Genomic DNA, 19295 nt, shown 5'->3' with positions numbered 1-19295 from the left:
GTGGATTTCCTGGATAGGTGAGATTCTGCCATCACCTTTTGTATTGTGTCTTAAATTTCCACTGTTAACTGTCATCTTTGAGCCCTTGTAGTGTTTAATCCCTTTGGCATTAGACATATTCTCTTATATTTTTGCTCTGTAAATCTCTGTCCTTTTACTGTGTGTTCGTTCATTGTTTTGCAAATGCTTCTCTTGTTGAGCTGATTATTATACATGGGCAAATATCCAATTCTGTAACATTATCACCATGAAAAACAATGTTTTAGCTTTATTCCGGAGGTTATTCAAATGGATATTTGCTAAACCAGATGGCCTGCTCCTGCAAGGGTTATAACTCGATTCCTCAAACCTGTATTGACCCAAGAGGAATAGGGACAGGAGAGGAGTGAGGGCAGAAGCAGCAGCTGTAGAGCATTTCTGGGGATGACTCAAGCAAGACAGGGTTTCAGTGACTCGATCAAAGCCAGGGAGATCGTGTCTGACAAGGGCGGTTCTGTAGAGCATGAGGTCTGCATTCCTGGGGCACAGCCATCCACATCACAAGCCAGCCTGCCCTTCTAATGCCTCCATGCAGAGTTTAACTTCGAGGCTTTAAAAAAACTTTTCTTGCAAAGTACAAAGTGTTATGCAATGGTGCTGAGCCACCCTTCTAGCATGCTAAAGCCCAATGGCAGGGAGAAGGCTCTGCAGGCAGAAAGGTGCTTGGAAAAGTGGTGACTTTGGGGAGGATATGATGAAAATCTGTCAAACTTTGAGTGGTATGGAGATATCAGTGGGAAATTATTTTTTACTGTTTCTTCTGTTGTAAAACCTAAGGGGCAGCAAGTCAAACTAGCTGATGGCAAGTTTAATATGAACAAAATGAAGTTGCTTTTCATCCAACAGTATTAGAACTCCTCTTTGCAGTCTGCTCTGGAGGTTAAAATTTCATGTGTTTAAAACAGTGCATATGAGTTAATTAAAGAGGGACACCTCTAAACCTCTAAATCTCTGCTTCAGGATGTCAGTGAGTCTCTGCAAGCTGTGATTGGTGGCAGTAGGACAGTAGGTTTGAGAAGTCTCCCATAAGGCCACTGAAGCAGATGAGGCAGGAGCTGGACAGACCTTTTGTCTTTACTGCTGGTATCTATTCTTAGACTTTAGTATGCCTCTTGAATATTCCTGACGCTCTCCTTGCCCAAAAGGGACAGAAGTTTCCATAGTCTACTCAGGGCTTGGGCCCACAGTATCCATAGCTGTTGAAGAGGAGTAAGAAACACAAGAAAGTTGTCATGAAACAATTGGATCGAGTAATCACTACTGTGATTTTTCCACAGGAAACCAATCTGTCAGAGGAAAAAACTCTAACCAGGAGCACCCACCTTCTGCAGAGGTGGTGGATGAAGGTTTTATTATGGTTTGCACTGGGACTTTCCTTGCTAATGTGTTTCCAAAAGTATCCAGGCTTTGTCTTTGTGCATTAGCTGTTTCCCTTCATGCTAATAATCACAGAGGCAGCAATGAATATGAGAAACAGCTTCAGTAGATTAAGTCTATATTCTAGCAACTTTTTTTCATGGTAATGACTCTCTCTGCAGAGAGATCTGCAGAAGGATTATTATAGTATTTCTAAGGAGAATAAAACCTCTGAAGTGGCTGGGCTTATTAGAGATGCAGTGACTGCAAGACCAAGCATAGGAAAGAAAAGAGGGCAGATAGTTAATGCTCTGGGCTAGGCTGTAGAACATCCAGACTTGAAGCTTGGTTCTAATGGATTTGCTGACCTCGGGCAAAGCAGCTAGTCTTTGTTCCTCTAAAATGAACCTCTTTCCCCCAGGCTTGTATATCTTGCCTGCTAGATCCTTAAAACAAAGGCTTTGCTTCGCCTTCTCTTTTATTCTCTTCTCTTCCAAATTGGAGTTATTGTCATTTTTAGGGCTTCTGGAAAAGCTGTGGAAATGTACCCTGCTAGATACAGTCTTTCCACGCAGATCCCTGTGCTCTCTGTCTTTGCCCCAAGGCAGCCTTTTAGGAAGGCCTGACCCGAAAGCCATGTTGCTTTTTCACCCCAGTGCTGTGCTGTCAGCAGGGCTTACCAAATTAGCATGAGCACTGTGCCTTTGGACTGGGGCTGGCCAGCATCCAGTAACTTGGGATACAAGAAAATGAGTGCAGTTCTGCCTGAAAAAAAAGGCATAGCTGCAGGCATAGCTGGAGTCTGATGCTGCATGCTGGTCTGATGGTGGAGAGCTTTTGTTTGGGTGTTTTTAAGGGGTGAATTTTGGGACCAGAAGAGCTGTGTGTGTGATCTGATTGCAAGTAAGGCTCAGGCTGGCAGTGATACTTTAGACCCAAGGACCAGCTGTGCCCTAAAGGAGATAGAGCTGGGAACAACACCATCCCTGGTAAAACTGGGACCTCACCAGCCAGGGCTTATCCCATTACATCTCAGCACAGGAGCAGGACAGGTCAGCCATGGCAGCCAGGTTCAGCTGAGAGTCCAGATCACCATCCTTATCCACAGCTGATGTAGCAAGCCTAAGCCCAAACCAGAAAAATGGTTCTGCAAGCCAGAGTCAGGATTAGCATTGCCAGGGGGCATTACCAGGCTGCTGCAGTGTAGTCCAAGCAAGGGCCAAAGGTGAGAGCTTAAAAATAACTTCAGTACAAAGGAGGGGAAACAAACAGCTGAACTCACAGTAGGATGTTTTCTCTGAGTACTTAAATGATGTGGAGCCTGAGCCTACACAAACCAAGAAATAGCCCTTATTCCTGCTACTTCTGAATAAAACTAATTATCGCTCAAAGAGATGATGTGAGTGTCCTTTACACTGCTGAAACCATGAGCTCAATGCAGGGAAGGCGGTCAAGTGAGGTTACACACCTTGTTTGGGCTGCCATGGTGTTCAGTTATGGTCACCAAATTCCCAGAGCCCAGACTCAAACGCCACCCAGTTTGCCCAGGACTAGTGAGCTGAATGGTGATTTTGAGAGTCCAAGGCAGAAGCAGGAAGCAGGAGCCTTGGCACATCAGCGTTTGTGTTAGTGGGCAGGGCTCCTTCAGTGAGCACATCTTGACGATAACAAAATGGGAAAACATCTCCAAGCTTAGAGATATTATTGGGTTGAAATTTAAAGACAAAAAAAATCCCCAAATACCCCATAAGTGGTGTTCCTTGGAGATAGTGGTTATGGAAACATTGCCTCCTCAGAGTTAGGTTCTTAGTGCTGAGTTCTTTTTATTTTATTGCAGAATAAAAAATTATGTGAGCATAGCTAAAACTGACCTGACAAGGAAAAGCAAAAGTGCAGTATCGGGGGGGGGGGGGGGGTGGGTGGGTGGGATTTTTTTTCTTTTTCTATTTTTATTGTACTGGGAATCATCTCTCTCAGGAACAATTCTTACATACTCACTTCATCTGGTTAAGGTCGCTCAGCACTTAACCTCTCAGTCCAGCACTTAAATGTCTGTATAATAACACCTCATGCACTTCACAGGGCTGTCATGCAGTTCACTGGAGTCATTCATATCTGTGATTTCTTTTTGTAATCTTTTTATTAAACGGTGAAGTGTAGTAATGTTACTATCTGCCTTACTACTCTGAGTGTGTTCTGAATCCTCTTGTGTATACAGGCAGATTTGGTCTGCATGCTGTGTATTTTTGTGTCCCCTCAACTGTAGTTAAAGCACATTCTGCACAGCTAAATAACTATGGTTTGATGGAGTTCTTTTTCTTAACAATAATTAGAGGGTTTTAGATAAATTCTGTGGTTTTCTGTGACCCAAAATAACAGCTGCAGATTGTAATAAACAGCTCGAAGTCAGCTCACATACTAATTGTGCATCATGACAACTTAATTCTCAGCAGTGTAAGAATACTAGTAACTTTTTTTCCTTACATAAACTTAGCAAACGTATTTCTTTTTAGCATTGGCCCCTGGCTACCAGGTACATTGCTGGTATGCAATGACATCTACTGGCAGCCAGAATTTTGTAGTCTACAGTACTTGTTTCTTTAGAGGGTTTCTCTGTCAAGATCCACTGGCACAGGGGAAAGGAAGTATACAAGACAAATTTGCCAACTTTTTGTTTCTTCTGATAACAGATTTGGGGGGGCAAAACAGTTTGTCTTGATTCTGTCACTGATAGATCTTGTTGGAATGCGGGATGCTCTTGAGAGCGATATTGAAGGGGATAAGTATGGATTGTCTGCCTGTTAGGTGGAAAATAAAACAGCTTTCCCAGCAGTCTGGAGCACACTCTCTGAAGTGGACCTCGTAGCCTGATGAATCACAGAGAGCTGAAGCATTGCACAAAGTAAGTTGCTCTCACTGGTCTGTCAAAGGCATCTTGAACATTCCCTACCCCTCTCCCCGCTTGTTAATCTATCCAGTTAGGCAGACAGATTTTCCCCTTTCACTGATCGAAGGTGTTGCCAGGCTGTTCTTGGCTTGGTGATGGCTGAGAAGGTGCAGGTGCCTCGTTCGTGGGCTCTCTGAAGGTGCAGGTGAGGGCAGGTGAGACATTGCAGCACTGAGATTTATGCTATTCTTAACTTGCCCAAGTACAACTCTGGGCATGTTTGATTTCCCCTTTTGGGTCTCTCATCATTTTCCTTAAGCACTACCTAAAGATTATGTTTCTCCCAAAGTCCACAAGGCCTTTTATCTCTGTCATTGACAGAAAGATGATGATTTGGGTCTCAGACCCTGCTGAGTAATGAATGCACATGTAGTATTAAGTGACAGATGAGGAAAATGTGAGTTTTTTTCCATGGCAAATGTTTGTTTCTCTGATGAAATATGTGTGGACCCTCAGCAGTTGTTATTTCAAGAATATCTGATGCATTTGATGGTGTGAGGAGGTTTGAGTCTCTGGAGACAGTTTTTATTTCTGTTCCTCTGTCACTGGCTCTAAAGGATTTCTTGGCCATAGCTTTTCCCTTTCTTGTACCTCAGTGTCCAAGCAAAATGGGAAGAAGGATCATGACCTCTGAGATGAAAAAGATCTAGGGAGCAGCACCACTTTATGAACAAACATCAAAGCATCATAGAATGGTTTGGGTTGGAAGGGGCCCTAAAAATCATATAGTTCCAACCCATATGTCTGGCTGGATCAAAGAGATTTATAACTTTGGCAAAGACATGACTGAGCAGCCTCAGGTGTGTTTGGCAGTGAACAGGAGTGTATCACTGCAAGTTATAAGTAGGTGGTGATAAGGCAGGGTGTTCTCTTCAGTTTGGGTATGACATTTAAGGAGAGGTGTGGAGAGATGTTGCTCATTGAAAACAGCAATGAGAAGAACGAGCAGTGATTTCGAAAATTTACTCAGCAGGGAGAGATCTAATGGGAGGGGCTCTGCAAGGAGGGGACGAATCACAGACTAGATGATGCAGTTAATCTTGAGCAAAAACTTTGTATGTGTTTCAGTGAGGTGCCAGAAGAAACGCTGAGGGGTGAATGTGGAATATCAGTAGCAGCAGATGGTTAAGAGCAGATTGACACTGGAGTTTGAAGCGCTCTCACACAGAACTCCCCTGCCCTAATGTGCTCTTCTCAGAGCTACTGACATTTTTGAGGGGCATGTGGAGATCTGAAGTGTAAGAAACTTCCCAGAAACAAAGCAAATGGAATTTATAGATTATTCTTGCAAGAAAAAATACCAACTCGAATGTGTTAAATCATCCACAAGACCAGAACCATTTTCTGTGTGCAATTTATAGATATAAGGATTTAAATTCATCAATGCCATGATATATGGCTGGGTTATTTTTTTGTTTCAATGAACACTTCCCCTCTGGCACTTGGCAAGCTGTTTGTCTGGTCCTGAGCAGTGTCAGATGCTGGCAAGGAGCATCAGCTTTTGCTTCAGGACAAGGAAGTTTTCAGAGTAGAGTTATATTTTTCACATTTCAAAGTTCCTGACAGATGTATCTCTAATTGAAGAATGTCTTACCCCTACCATGCAAAAAAAATAAAAAAATGGAGTTTCAGGAGCTACTAGTCCTGCTTCTGTAAATCCAACTCATTGTAGTCCAGTTTATGTCTCAAATTATTCTTCTGTGTAGGGGGATTATGGTACCAACTGTTTCCAGTTATCTTATACCTCCTATTCACTATGTTCAATCTTAAATAGGTCTGCAAACTCTTTGATTGTTTCTTAATGCGAACATTTCATTGATTGATTGAGCAACTCTAGATGTTGAACAGAAGTACTTCAAACACAACAACTCCCCCTAGTACTGTCCTATGCTCTCTGCTGCAGAGGGAGATGGTTTCTTCAGCAACGTTCTCCACTTGGGTCAGTCTGGGTTATAGATGAACAAGCAGTTCAGGAGTCACCAAAAGTGTTTGACCACCCCAGTCTTTCAGCAATTACTTATGTAGGGAGTAAAGGAGTGTTGTGGCAGGGAGACAGCCAATATGAAGCTAATGGAAAGGATCTTGGGCCCCAATGACAGCTTTGAAGCCTTTAGGATGTTTCCAGATTGTTCTGGACTCTATAGCGGCCTTGATTAGGGAGTAGCTGTTCACCACATCAGTTACTTCTGATGCACCTTTTCTCCTACAGAACCAACTTTATAGGTTAGTATAATGTTATCTATCTACCTTTTGGGGACAACTGACTTTTATACCGTGAGTTAAATAAAATCTTTCATATGTTTGCAGTACAAAAAATGCAAATAACTCATTTAACCAGCTGTCTTCATACTGGGCTGGGTTTCCTGATAGACTTACCCAAGCTGTGACTTCTACCGACCTCTGTGTATCATGTCCATGCAACCTTCCTATTTATTAAATCAGAATATAACATAGAGACCTAGAAGAGAAGATTTTCTTCATTTCTTAGTATGAACAGAAGTCCAAGCTGAGATGAATGTCTTATTTCTTCTGGAAGCAGAAGATTACGGCAGTTCTGGTGTCAAATTTGCCAAGATATTAATAGGGTTTTAGCTTCATTAAGCTAATAGAATCCTACATCTGTGCACTGGAGAGTGGTAGTCATTTGTGCTGCCTGTCTGGTCAGCAGCTTTTGGAAAGGGAGCTGGGTGACGTATATCAACTGCAGCTCTGCCTCTCAGTTGATCTGCAGATCATCCCTGGCTTTTAATGAAACCTTAAACTCAAAATTTGTAATATTTTTCAGTAAAATATTTATTTTGTCTGGCTGCTGGAGGCAAAATTGTGAAATCTTTCACTTCACCCCCCTCAAGTTGGTAGCTCCTAAGTGTAGAAACTTAGAAAAGAAGGATATTACATCCTTCCAGACCACAAGATCTCTTGAAAGTTTTCTGAGGCATTTGAACCTGAAGACCACACTCAACTTGTGACACCTCTTCTGTTCTCCCACTTCACTTTACTCATCAAACACTGATAGCAGTTTAGTGAGTAACCACGGATCAGCAGTAGGACAGTTACCCATTGTCTTCTCTTTTGTTCTTCATGAACATCAAACTGCCAAGTTAAAGGCAGGGCAAAGAGCCAGGAGAAAGAATAAACTTATGGTTAAGGTGCTGACCTAGGGAACAGGGAATCTGGAATGAGTTTCTGTCTGTGTCTCAGACTCTGGGACCTTCTGAATGTCTTCTGCTCAGTTGTACCTCTGACTCATCACCCTCATGTGGTGACGACAATATTACAGTTGCTATACCTTCCCTCTCATTTCACAGGGATACTGTGAAGTTAATTAACAATAGAGAGAGGGGCGTGCAGTGGCACCACTGTACAGTTCAATTTTGATTCTGTTTCCATTTCATCATGCCCAATTGTTCTGTTTCTCTTCAGCTCTTGCTATTTTGTCTCCTACCTTGGATATAGATCCCCCAGTCTGTGCAGCTGTCAATGTGCTGACTGTGTGATTCATGGGGTTGTGCCTGGCAGATTTTTTTGCAGGTCTCCCAATGACACCTTTATTGACATTTTGTGACAGGGTTAGAAATTTTGATTTCATACTAGGATTAGAAAAGTGGAACTGTTGTGGGAGATGTAGGCCTGTTTGGAAAATAAAAAAAATAAAATGTATGGAGTTGACCTTAGAATGATCTATCTCCTGTTGTCTGCTCTGTACAATGAAGGAAAAGTCCAGTGATTTACTTGCATTTGACAAACCAGGATCTAAACACATGTTTTGGACTGATTTTTCCCCATTATTTTCTTGTTTAGTTTACTCTCATTTCTATTACAATAGGCCACAACCCAGAATTCCAAATAAAATATGTGATTATAGGCCACAGCTGTTCTCAAGCTGGGAGAAATATTTGTAAACTTGGCAGCTGCTTGAGGAGTTGCAAGTGGAGGAAAGAAAAGCAGTTAAACTTGAGTAAATTGGTTAAAAGTATAATTGAATAATTTTTCCTTTGTGTGCTTCTGATGTCTCTCTAGGACTAGGTGATACTGAATTGTCCTATCTCTATATCTTTCCATATACCTGCAGCTTCCTTCCTTCTCCATTTAAGATCTCTTCAGAAAAATTCTGTCATGAGGTTGGATACGGCAGAATCCCTGTATTGGTTATTCCCCTTCTGAGGAAGTGCATTATCTAGCGATTAAGGTTATTTTCTTTGTAATTTCAAAGTTATCTCCACACAGACATATCAAGATCTTCCTGGGATGTTGTGCAGGTTTGAGCTGGAGTAGAGTTAATTTTCTTCACAGTGGCTGATATAGGGATATGTTTTGGATTTGTGCTGAACACAGGGATGATACTATAGAGATGTTTTTGTTATTGCTGAGCAGGGCTCACACAGAGCCAGGGCCTTTTCTACTTTTCGTGCTGCCACGCTGGCAAGGAAGTTGGGAGTGCATGGGAGGTTGGGAGGAGGCACAGCCCGGACAGGTGACTCAAACAGGGATATTCCAGACCATATGGCATCATGCTTAGAATATAACGGGGGGGGGGGGGGGAGGGGGGAGAATGAGGAAGAGGAGGGACATTTAGAGTGATAGTGTTTGTCTTCCCAAGTAACAGTTAGATGTGATGAGGTCTTGCTCTCCTGGAGATGACTGAACACCTGCCTGCCCATGGGAAGTAGTGCATAAATTCCTTGTTTTTCTTTGTTTGCATATACAGTTTATGCTTTCCTGATTAAACTGTCTGTATCTCAACCCACAAATTTTCCAGCTTTTACCCTTCTGATTCTCTCCCAATCCTGCTTGTGGGGGAGTGAATGAGCAGCTGTGTGGGACTTGGTTGATGGAGGGAGTTAAACCGTGACACATGTAGATATAATTTGGTCACAGACCACATACACAGTGTTCAGGAAAATTTATAGGGTAGTAGGGGTCACTGTAACCCAAGTGAGGTGAATCTTTTCACAATACACAACAAATTAGGCTACATGTGTGTATGGTGAGTAAGGAGGGATCACTAACCTGGAGCTGGCATGATATGGTAAATCCGTGTGATGCTGGTGTGTCCGGAAGACATCCTTACTCAAATATAGAAATAGAATAACTCTTCTGATATACAAACTAATAAAGGAACCTCTCTGGGTATGTCTATCCTTACCCAGATCACATATTTATTTTTAATGGCTGAAGCCAAGGCGAGTATCGTTATTCTTTACACCCCAGTATTCTCTCTGCAGCAGTTGAGAGTTGCCTGTGCTCTGAAATTCCTCATGATGTGGTATATCCTTTTGTCCATTGGGTCTGGAGAAACCGTGTGCCTACATGAGCCCTGCTCTGAGAGCCCCCTGGAAGAGCAGGAGTAGTGTTTACCCCTTGCTTTTTATCCATTGTGTGGCTCTGAATGCTTCCATTTAAAAGTAAATACAAGGAAATTCAATATTCTATAGTTTTTACTGAATTCTGCTTAAACTTGTTTTAGTAAGTCTTTGAAAACCTTCCTAATTTTCTTGCAGAATTGTTATCTGTTCTTTGAGGAATGAAAGATGGAGTTTTCGGAGTGGCTTGTTTAGTGCTCCATTCTCAGGGCTTGCAATGCTCCATTTTTAAGAACTTCCTAAGAGAGGCTGCCATATTTGCTAATGCAAAATATCTCACAAGTGTCACTACCTACACATTCAAGTTTTCTCCACTAAACTATTGACTGAGAAAGGAAAAGGTCACCCCATCCGAAGTGTAAAACTATTCCAGAAAACGTAGGCTAAACTGTAAGGAAGATGCTTTAGAAGCTGTAGTCTGTTCCCCTATTTATCAGTAGCCTCTTCTGCTTTTGTTGTTTCTTTTTATTTCCCCAGCCTTTGTTACCTTCCTATTCTGATCCTGATGTTTCTCCATCAAATGACAGCCTTTGAATTTCAGATTATCATAAAATAGATGAGTGACAGTAGGATTGCGTGGCATAAACAGCTAAGTGTGGTTTACATGTCACCACCAGATTCCCATTGTGTTGAAGCTGGGAACGCAGCCACTCTGTGGGAATACAGGATTATTTTAATCCCCCTCAGTGGCACAACTGGGTTTGTCCTTGGCACAAGGAATGCGATGAACTTTTGTTACCCAGGCTCAATGCCAGCTGCCAGAGACTACCTGCTTTCCCAGTGTTGTGCCTAGATCCTTCATCCCAGACCACTTGCTGACTGTGTCTGCTTGGCAGCTATTTCACTGCCCTGTACCCTCTGCTATTTCTTTCTTATATTTATACATTGCTTGCATTTTTAAATTGAGCTTTGAAGCATAATGCTTGTTCTTTAATATTTATTCATACCATGTCCAACAGAGTGACCCAAGCAGGGAACAAATGAGGTGTTGCTGTAATTCAAACAAATAAACATAGAATTACTAATGAAAAACAAAAATTGGCATTTGTAGAAATATGTAGCTACTTGTGTGCTACATAACCTCTATATGCTCACAGTCCATATCAGTACATGACTTCAGTGCTGCCTGCTCTGCTTCCATCTGAGTGACTGAACTTCATAGCCACAGTGCAAAAAAAGTCCTCTGGTTGCTTTGGATCTGATGGGAGTTGCCAAATCCAGGCTCTTCTGACAATTATTTTGTCAGCTGTGAGCTAATGAATGTGATGATTCCCCTGCTAACTTTGGTGAAACTGTTTGATTAAAGGCCACTGGCTGTAGAGCTCAGAGGGTGAAACTCACACAAGTGGCTGGCTTCCCAGTGGCTTTCCAGGGACAGCAGGCTCATGAGCCGGGATGGAGAAAATTCTTGGGAAAAATGTGCTTCCTTGCTCTTGAAACTGATTGCTGAAGCTGTAACTTCCCCAGCAAGAACTCCTCTTGAGCAATGTTTCAGGCCCCTATGATTTCTTCCTTGGACAATTCTGCATTCTCTAACTGCAACTTTCCCTGGAAAGTAATTTCCAGGATAGATGTACTGACAGAATTTCCCAGTCCTAAGTGCTGGGGAGAGAGGTGAGCTGTTTTTCTGAATCAGCTGACCTAATTGGAGGGGTTAAAGGTGGGGAACAGATCCCTTTTGGGTACACCAGCACTTCCCTAGGCCTTAGCAGCGTGCTGAGCAGAATAATTGGGATTTTACCTGATTTAGAAAATGTAGTGGGCAAGTGAAAAGGTGGTTGTTCTGCAATGCAGTTCATGAAGTTGGTCAGTTTAAAAAAAAAACAAACAAACAAATAGAAGAGTTGCTTAATGAAATGAATTGCTGTGACAACATGACTCCATTTCAGTTAGCTGCATCCTCAGCAGGGCTTTGGCAGCTGGCTGGGAATTAAGAGTGTGAGCTGTTGGTCGCTTTCCCATCCCTGCCTGTCACAGCTCCTTTGGCACTGAGCAGCACAGTAGCACTGATGCCTCTCTGCTTCCTGCTCTCTATCACTACTCACTTCTGTAGTTAACATGAGCTTTTTGGCATAGGCTACATGATCTCTTCTTGTGCTTTCATTAAGGTTCAAGCATCTGCAGAATCTACCTGCCCTTATCCTGAGAGGTTTTCCTACTGACTGAGGGATACCAAGCAGCTAGCCAGGGAACTGGGGTTATTTAGCTGGAGAAAAGGAGGCTGAGGGAGGCCTTCTCACTCTCTACAACTTCTGGAAAGGAGGTTGTAGCCAGGTGAGGGTCCTTCTCTTCTCCCAGGTAACAAGCAATGGGATGAGAGGAAATGGCCTCAAGCTGTACCAGGGGAGGTATAGACTGGATATTAGGAAAAGTGTCTTCACTGAAAGGGTGGTCACAGGTTGGAGCAGACTTCCCAGAGAAGTTATGGAATCACTGTCCTTGGAAGTGTTCAAAACACCATGCAGATGTGGAGCTTAGGGCAATGGTTTAGCGGTGGACTTGGCACTGCTGGGTTAATGGTTGAACTCGATGGTCTTAGAGATCTTTTACAACCTTGATGATTCAATGGGGAATCAGTGGAAGGGGCAGCAGTGGGAGCCCCTGTAGCCTTTTCAGTGGTGGTGCCCCAGGGGACATTAATCCTGTCTCTAGAGTCTAGGTTGCTTCCGTGCAATTTCTCCTTGGGGAGGAACTGCAAAAGCTGGTGGATACTCACCTGCCCAACATGAATATTTCTGTTGAGCACTGTGCCTCAAACTTATTGACTGATGCTGGGATTAATTTGTTCAACTGTGCCAAGGAGTTGCTACTTCATGAAGGAAAAAATAAATAAAAGGCAAAAGAAGAAGCTAATTAACTACATTCCTTTGCTTTGCATAGAAAAGACACAAGTAATTCTCCTACCTGTGCAACATACTCTGCCATGGAACAGCAGTTCCTCCAAGTTATATTGACCTGTTAGAGCAAATGATTTCCTTAAAAATCACGTTTTCTATTTGACGGGTTTTCTGTCTCATTAGGGAGCCATTCAAATACAGCAGATCCGATTTTTATCACTACTGCACTGCAAATTAGACAGAGTGCTTCATGAAGGTTCAGTTAGGAAGAAATGTGATTAAAAACGTATCCAATTATTTTTATTTGCATATATAGTACAGATACTTTTCAGATACTATCTTTTATTAACCTTTAAGTTTCAAATACACCTATAAATAAATAAATAAGCCTCGATTTTTTCACTGTCTATTGTTGACTGGAACCTTACCCTAAGAATATGTCCCTCTAAGTCTGCTGGGCTAGTCATACAGAGAAAAAAGTTACAAATAATACTACATGTGGCAGAATTTGGCCTGAATTTATTTTGATATGTATGTAGTCCTTATGCTTGGTTTTGTTTTTTCTTTATACAGGAAAATTAGAAATATATGCATCAACTTCTTAGCCACTTTCATGCTCTTTCAAAAGTATTTCTCTGAGGTATCGAATTTTTACAAAAGCAAATGGGGAAAAAGCTCTTATTCTTTTGTCCCAGTCAAAGTAGATAAATTTAAGGAAAAAAAATCCTACATTTGACTTTTTCAAAAATTTCTACACCTCAAGATTTTGTACTTTGAAATGTGGTTACAGGAAATTTTCCCCAGGAAATGTTACTATGCTTCAAATACTTCTATTTAACCAGGATAGATCTCTAATCTTGTTCTTGAAAAACTACTGTTTCTAGATGGTAATAACAAAAAGGAGGGGTGGGAGGGATCAGTCGGAGGAATGCACAGGAACGGAAAAACAAAAGTGAACCTGTTCAAAAATGGGCAAGTTACAGGTGACTGAGCACAACATTGTCACAGCGAGGATGAGAAGTTGGACTCAGTTCTCAAGAGATGACAACTATGCTGTCTAAAATACACAAATGTACCACAAAATGATATGGCATTTCATAGGAGCTATTTTTTCCATTGACGTTGTAGGGTGACGAAGGGCTCCCTGGCTTTCCTGGGCTGAAGGGGGATAAAGGAGAAAAAGTAAGTCCAATTTTTATCAATTACACTCTGAAAAGCTTAAGAGTTTATAAAGCTATTGTGGAAGTGTAACGAAAACTGACCCTCCCCTAAGTTTTTTGTTTTGTGCCTGTGTTGTGTCTCTTGTTTTGTGTTATCAAGGCGCTAAGAAAAGGAGAATAGGCTGTTGTATGATTTTTCATCAAAGTGCAGCTTAAGTCTTTAAACCTATTGATGATGCCTAGACACATTTGACAAACGTGTGGAGAACCCCAGGGCATCAGCTTTGACTAAACTTCGTAAAAATCCAAAATATAAGAGTGAAGCAGAATAGGAACACAGTGCTAATACCTCTACATAGAGAAACACAAGTGTTTCTTCAGTGTGAGGCATAGAAGGCCAAAGATTATCGTGTCTTTTCTTGCATTGAATGTAAATAGCTTTTGGACTGTGGTCACCTTTAGCTGCCTACTGTGTCATCATCTTAAAAAATTTCCTCATTAGCAACTCATCAATCGTCCCTAGTGTGTTACTGTCAGCAGCAGCTCCTCCAGAAACTGTAAATAATAAATGTTTGTGTTGAAATTATTCTCCTTATTCCTTATTCTTGCCTTGATGCACTGCTCGTGTCACTGCACTTGCAATGGGTGTTAATGCTGTGCTGATGATAACTCTGTTGCTGTTACAGGGCTCCCTGGGCTCACCTGGCCCCCCTGGGAGGGATGGAGCAAAAGGAGAAGCCGTAAGCCTTTTTTGTTGCTCTCATGTAATCTTGCCTTTCAGTGCAAGGTAGGCAGTGGAAATCAATCCCTATTGAGTGGAACGTGTCTGGGGGATTTGTGTGGCCGTTTTAGGAGCAGCAGAAGCAAATGTCAGGAGGCTAATAGCCCCAGCACTCTCCCTCACGTTTGCGGCCAAGGCAGGTGTCACATGGATTAACCATCCTGAGAGGCTCCAGGGGCAGCTCTGTTACCATTCATTAAGGAAGGAAAGGGAGCTGTCTAGGCAGCCTGTGGTTTGGGACCTGTTGGTTAATAGCTGCAGCTGCAGATCCTGGCCCTTAGGTTTAAGGCTGGCAAGGAGTCCTAGGCTAGTGGAGATGACACGGGTGCAGGGGACAATCTTATGCTCCCACTGTAGACAAGGCTTAGACAAATTAGTGTCTTGGTGACAGAATCAAGGACCTGGAGTCCTCTTTTGCATCTCTAAAAACTAAGAGGAGGGGAAGGGTGCCGGGTTAGCTCAAGGATGGATGCAGCATGCCAAATATTACCTGTAAGAGGACTACAGTTGAAACATAAAACCACAAACACATTTTCCAGTATCTTAGAAAAGTTTGTTTTAGAGCTTTATGTCCTTTCCCCTGCTGGATCACCATCCCTTAGAACTATCTTCATTCTGATGATGGACCTTCATCATCTCATTCACTGTCCCTTTCTGGCAGTCACTTGGTGGCAACAAAAGGAACTCGGGGAAGGACTTTTTGGTCAGGCATACACAAAGGTCCATACAGCAGAAAAGCTCTTTTCTGTTCCATGCAATCCGTTTCTTTTTAGTGCCACACTTACTCTACTTTGGAAAAACTGGTAATTTTCCAATATTGCTTCCAGAACTGATACAACTTCATGACATCATGCCTGGCATGGTCTGGGATTGGACAGTGACATACTTGTACTTGCAGAATTGCTTATGGGATGTGTTTATACACTGCAAGGTCACTATTCAAGAACAAACACATTATGTTGTCTCCAAGGAATCCATGTTTGTAGACTGTAGTCAGTGCAAACTGTTCACAACTTAGGGAACTAATTTCTTACTACTTGGTTGTATTTAGAGAGCAGATGAAGAGATGCTTCAGTTTTTGAATTTGTCTCTTTCTACTTCTATTTTTGTGAAGAAAGTACACCATAAAGTTTCAGATCTCTGGAGAATGCTACTCAGGACTGTAGATATTGGATAGAGCTCCTGTTTCTAACTCCATGTAATGACTGTTTTGAGCCATCCTAGGCTTTATATATAAAATATTAGTATTTACCAGTGATATTACTGTTACTTGCAGGGTGAACCAGGAAGGCCAGGAGCATTTGGACTGCCTGGGCCAGCAGGTCCAAAGGTAAGCTTTCCATTTCTTCTTTACATGGGCAGGCATGTTTTTTTCACTGACTTTTTTAGAACTCCTTCTTGTTTGACTTTTGGTATTGTCATTGGTGAATGAAGAAACTCAAAATGGTCATTTTCACCAGGGATCTGCTACGGTACTAGCAATTAAGCAAAGTATGTAAAACAGACTTACCTTTTGCTTAATAAACAACATATCTGGAGAACGTGAAGAGAACTTGTTTTGGGGCACATAAGCCTTGTTTCATGTCTTCAGTAGCCTTCCCAACTTTCACAAAGATGCGGATGAGAATTATTATCCCTACTTTACAACTGAAAAAAAAAATCATGTAGAGATCCTAGCTTGGATGTTTCTGCACATTTTAGGATATTCAGTTTTGCACCGGTAAACAGTGGCTAAGTGATACAGAACTTGAGCCAATTCTCATGTCACTGGGTTTGCTTCAAGCAAGGTGTTTTTGAATAGAGATCTGATGAGACTTATGAGCATGAGAAATGTACCTTAATTTTGAAGCTTTTCTCATGAGCAATTTTTTAACCTCTTTTCAAAATCTGATCTCTCCTTGCCTTGTTCCCTGGTTACTGAGGAGGTAGATACCTCTCAGGTGGTTTCAGTCTTGATGTTATAACATAAAAAAAAGACAGTGCACTGTGACGAATGTGTTTTTAAGGGAGCAAGTTCAGCTCATCCTGTGAAAGGTGCTACAAGAACAACAGTTTGATTGCCTGAAAGAGTATCACATCTTCCTGGAAGAGACATATCTAGTCACCTCAACCTCCCACTGTTACCTTTGTCCTCAAATAGGAGTTAAGTACCTGAACACTTTTCTGGATGCAGTTTTGATTGTCACTCAGCTCTATCTGAGAGGACTTGATGAAGCAGTTCATACATAGATCCTCTGGGTTCCTCAGCTATGGAGAGACCCCTTCTCCAAAATGTCTCTATCTTTGCATAGAGGGAAATGTTCATCCCTTCCTGAAGTCCCATCAGGAGAGTACTGGAACTAATGGTGTGTTTGTGGATTAGCAGGAATACTTGGCAGCCATCCCACAGTTCTCTCCTGGAACCATATTTGCTTCAGCAGGGGATAAGTGACAGCTGCAAAGCTGAGCTGAGTGGAGGCACACAGTATTTTGTCTTTCAGTGGGATCCGGGACTGGATGAAATGAACTGAATTCATCACTCACAAATGCCTTTGAGCTGCATCTCTGCTATCACATAAACAAACACTCTCTCTCTGTCCTGCATGTTTCATGTAGTGGAATTACAAACCAGCAGATTACATGATGCTCTTTGTGGTATGAAGTTCCTCACACCTGCTTTGCAAAGCTTTTGCAAACAAAGCTAGACTGAGGCATCTACATCTGCCTCAGGATGGACTTGATCCTGCTCCACATTTTCCAGCAGGATCATCAGGTACATGTAGTTCAACCAAGCAAAGAGGTAATGCTGAATAGAAGAAATTCAGATCTATGGGCTGGGTAGGACAGGTGCTGGTGGGGCTGGACCTAAAGACATCTGACTGGCCAGTGCCAAGTGCTCCCAGGGAAGAGGTGAGCTTGGCTAACCCCAGCCTCTCACAGTGGCTAAATATAAAATGACTGTGCTTTCATGGTGACTTTCATTTACCTCAATGGATGCAGTGGCTGTATGCAATGTCCTTCAGCTGGATTCTGGCCTGAGTTATTTTAAGAAACAACCATGACTTTGCTGACAGGGCTTTAAAATCTAAAACAGGAACCCACACTCCTTTACTCCTTGGTGTAAAGTTTGAGCATCTCATTGGTGTGGAACAAGGTGTATAAGGATTGGTGGAGTTTGCAATCAGAGAGGTCACGTCTCCCATTAGTGATGTAATGATTGTTTTTTTTGCCAGATCACTTATTTTTATCATCAGTGTCAATACAGCAGCTCTGGGCTCTACCCCAGGCTCCATGGAGAGCTACCTTGCAGTTTCTCTGGTCAGTTGGGTTGTGGTCCTTCCCAGCTCAATCCATCTTCATTTGCATTGAGCCAGGCCAGTGCAGTGTGAGCTCAGCAACAATACCTGCACCACGGGAAATTCAGCTCCTTGTTTATGTCCTTGGCTGAGGAGTCTTTTGCTTCAGTGGGAATTGCCAGCACTTTCTTTTAAGAAGTTGTCTTGCAGTTTTTACAGACCTCATTAATTGTGTGAAGCTTCCAGTAGCACAGGTAAGGGTCCTGCAGACTTCTGGTGATAGGATTTCAGTCCACAGAGGTACCAAAATGTATCTGAGCCCATTAGGGCACACGTATAACTCACAGGAGTGAAATGACCTCGGCGTGTCATCTCTACTTTTACTGCTTTTGCTGCTCAGTGATGTCTCCAGGGAAGATTGTTCCCAACTTGGTGTCTTTAACATAAAATTCTGGTTTTTGGCGTGTTTCTTTTTTCTTGTTCATCAAACTTGGAGGGTAAACTTGACTGATCATCAAGTGTGATCTTGCTGGCTACAAACTGGTGGATGCAAAGAAGTGCTCTCAAAGTCAGCTTTGTGCTGAAGTGTTGGAGCTTCTGGTTACAGATGTCATGGTGGTCTGAGATGGCAAGAAATACCCATTGGTTGGAAAACTCCCAGGTAAATATGTGGCAGGTTAATTTATATGCAGTAAATGGGTCAAGACAAAAAAGGCAACAGTTCAGGCCCCTCAGGTATGATGTTATAGCAGTGAAACAAAGCTTGGATTTTTGAGATCAGGCCCTTTAGCCTGTAATATCTTTCAGTAAATATTCAATCTTTTCGTGCTTTTCTTTTTTCTGTATTTTTTTAATAAAAGGATAAAGAGGTTTTTTTGTGGTTATCATTGCTATGGCATGGACACAGCTATAGCATTCCTATCTGAACTGACAGTTATCTGTACTTGATAGAAAAAGCAGAGACAGAGAGGGGAAAAAGAATCAAGCTTTTGAAATATAAAGTACTAGGTAAGAGTTTCATTTTGACAAATTTCCTTCTTCCTTACTTCAGCTGTTGAAGGTCTCACGTTTCTCTGATTTACCAGACATGATCTCAGCACAGGCCTTGAGTGGGTGCAGCACATCTTCTCAATCAGACAAACCCAGTTTCTCTGTCTATAACTTCTGATGAGTATTATAACCATGTTTTATGTAGCGGTACTTAGTTGGACTTTAACAATTTGGACAACTTGGAACAGGCCTCTGTTTCTCTTGGGGTTTTGCCTAGACTTTAGTAGTGTATTTTTCTGCAGGCTGGAGGGAGATGTTTAGGTGCATTCCTGTTGCTCTCCCTCTGCTGTCAGAGGACTTACAATACTTCCTGACCTGGCAGAGGTTCTCATGTACCTGATGTTGTAGAGATCCCCGAGCCACCTTTGCCTGTGCTTGCACCCCACTGTCATTAATCTGGGCATTTACACTGGGGAAAAAAAAAAAAAAGTCTCAATTCTACTAATTAATTGCAAACACACCTTGAATTTAATTTTATTTTTTAATA

The 19295-nt window shown here is 42.1% G+C and overlaps 1 protein-coding gene across 1 annotated transcript in view; it reads left to right on the top strand.

Moving 5' to 3' along the window:
• Window positions 1–19295, top strand: part of COL22A1 (collagen type XXII alpha 1 chain) — a 196044-nt gene that overhangs the window by 80836 nt on the left and 95913 nt on the right. Inside the window, exons 12-14 of the mRNA XM_051778556.1 lie at window positions 13671–13724; window positions 14389–14442; window positions 15760–15813. Coding sequence (XP_051634516.1) covers window positions 13671–13724; window positions 14389–14442; window positions 15760–15813 — 162 coding nt within the window. The remainder of the gene's footprint in view (window positions 1–13670; window positions 13725–14388; window positions 14443–15759; window positions 15814–19295) is intronic.

The sequence above is a fragment of the Manacus candei genome, unplaced genomic scaffold, assembly GCF_025592945.1.
Source record: "Manacus candei isolate 608988 ecotype Guabito, Panama unplaced genomic scaffold, ASM2559294v1 h1tg000013l, whole genome shotgun sequence".
In the NCBI taxonomy this organism is placed as follows: Eukaryota; Metazoa; Chordata; class Aves; order Passeriformes; family Pipridae; genus Manacus; species Manacus candei.
This window is presented reverse-complemented; position numbering and strand designations above follow the sequence as displayed.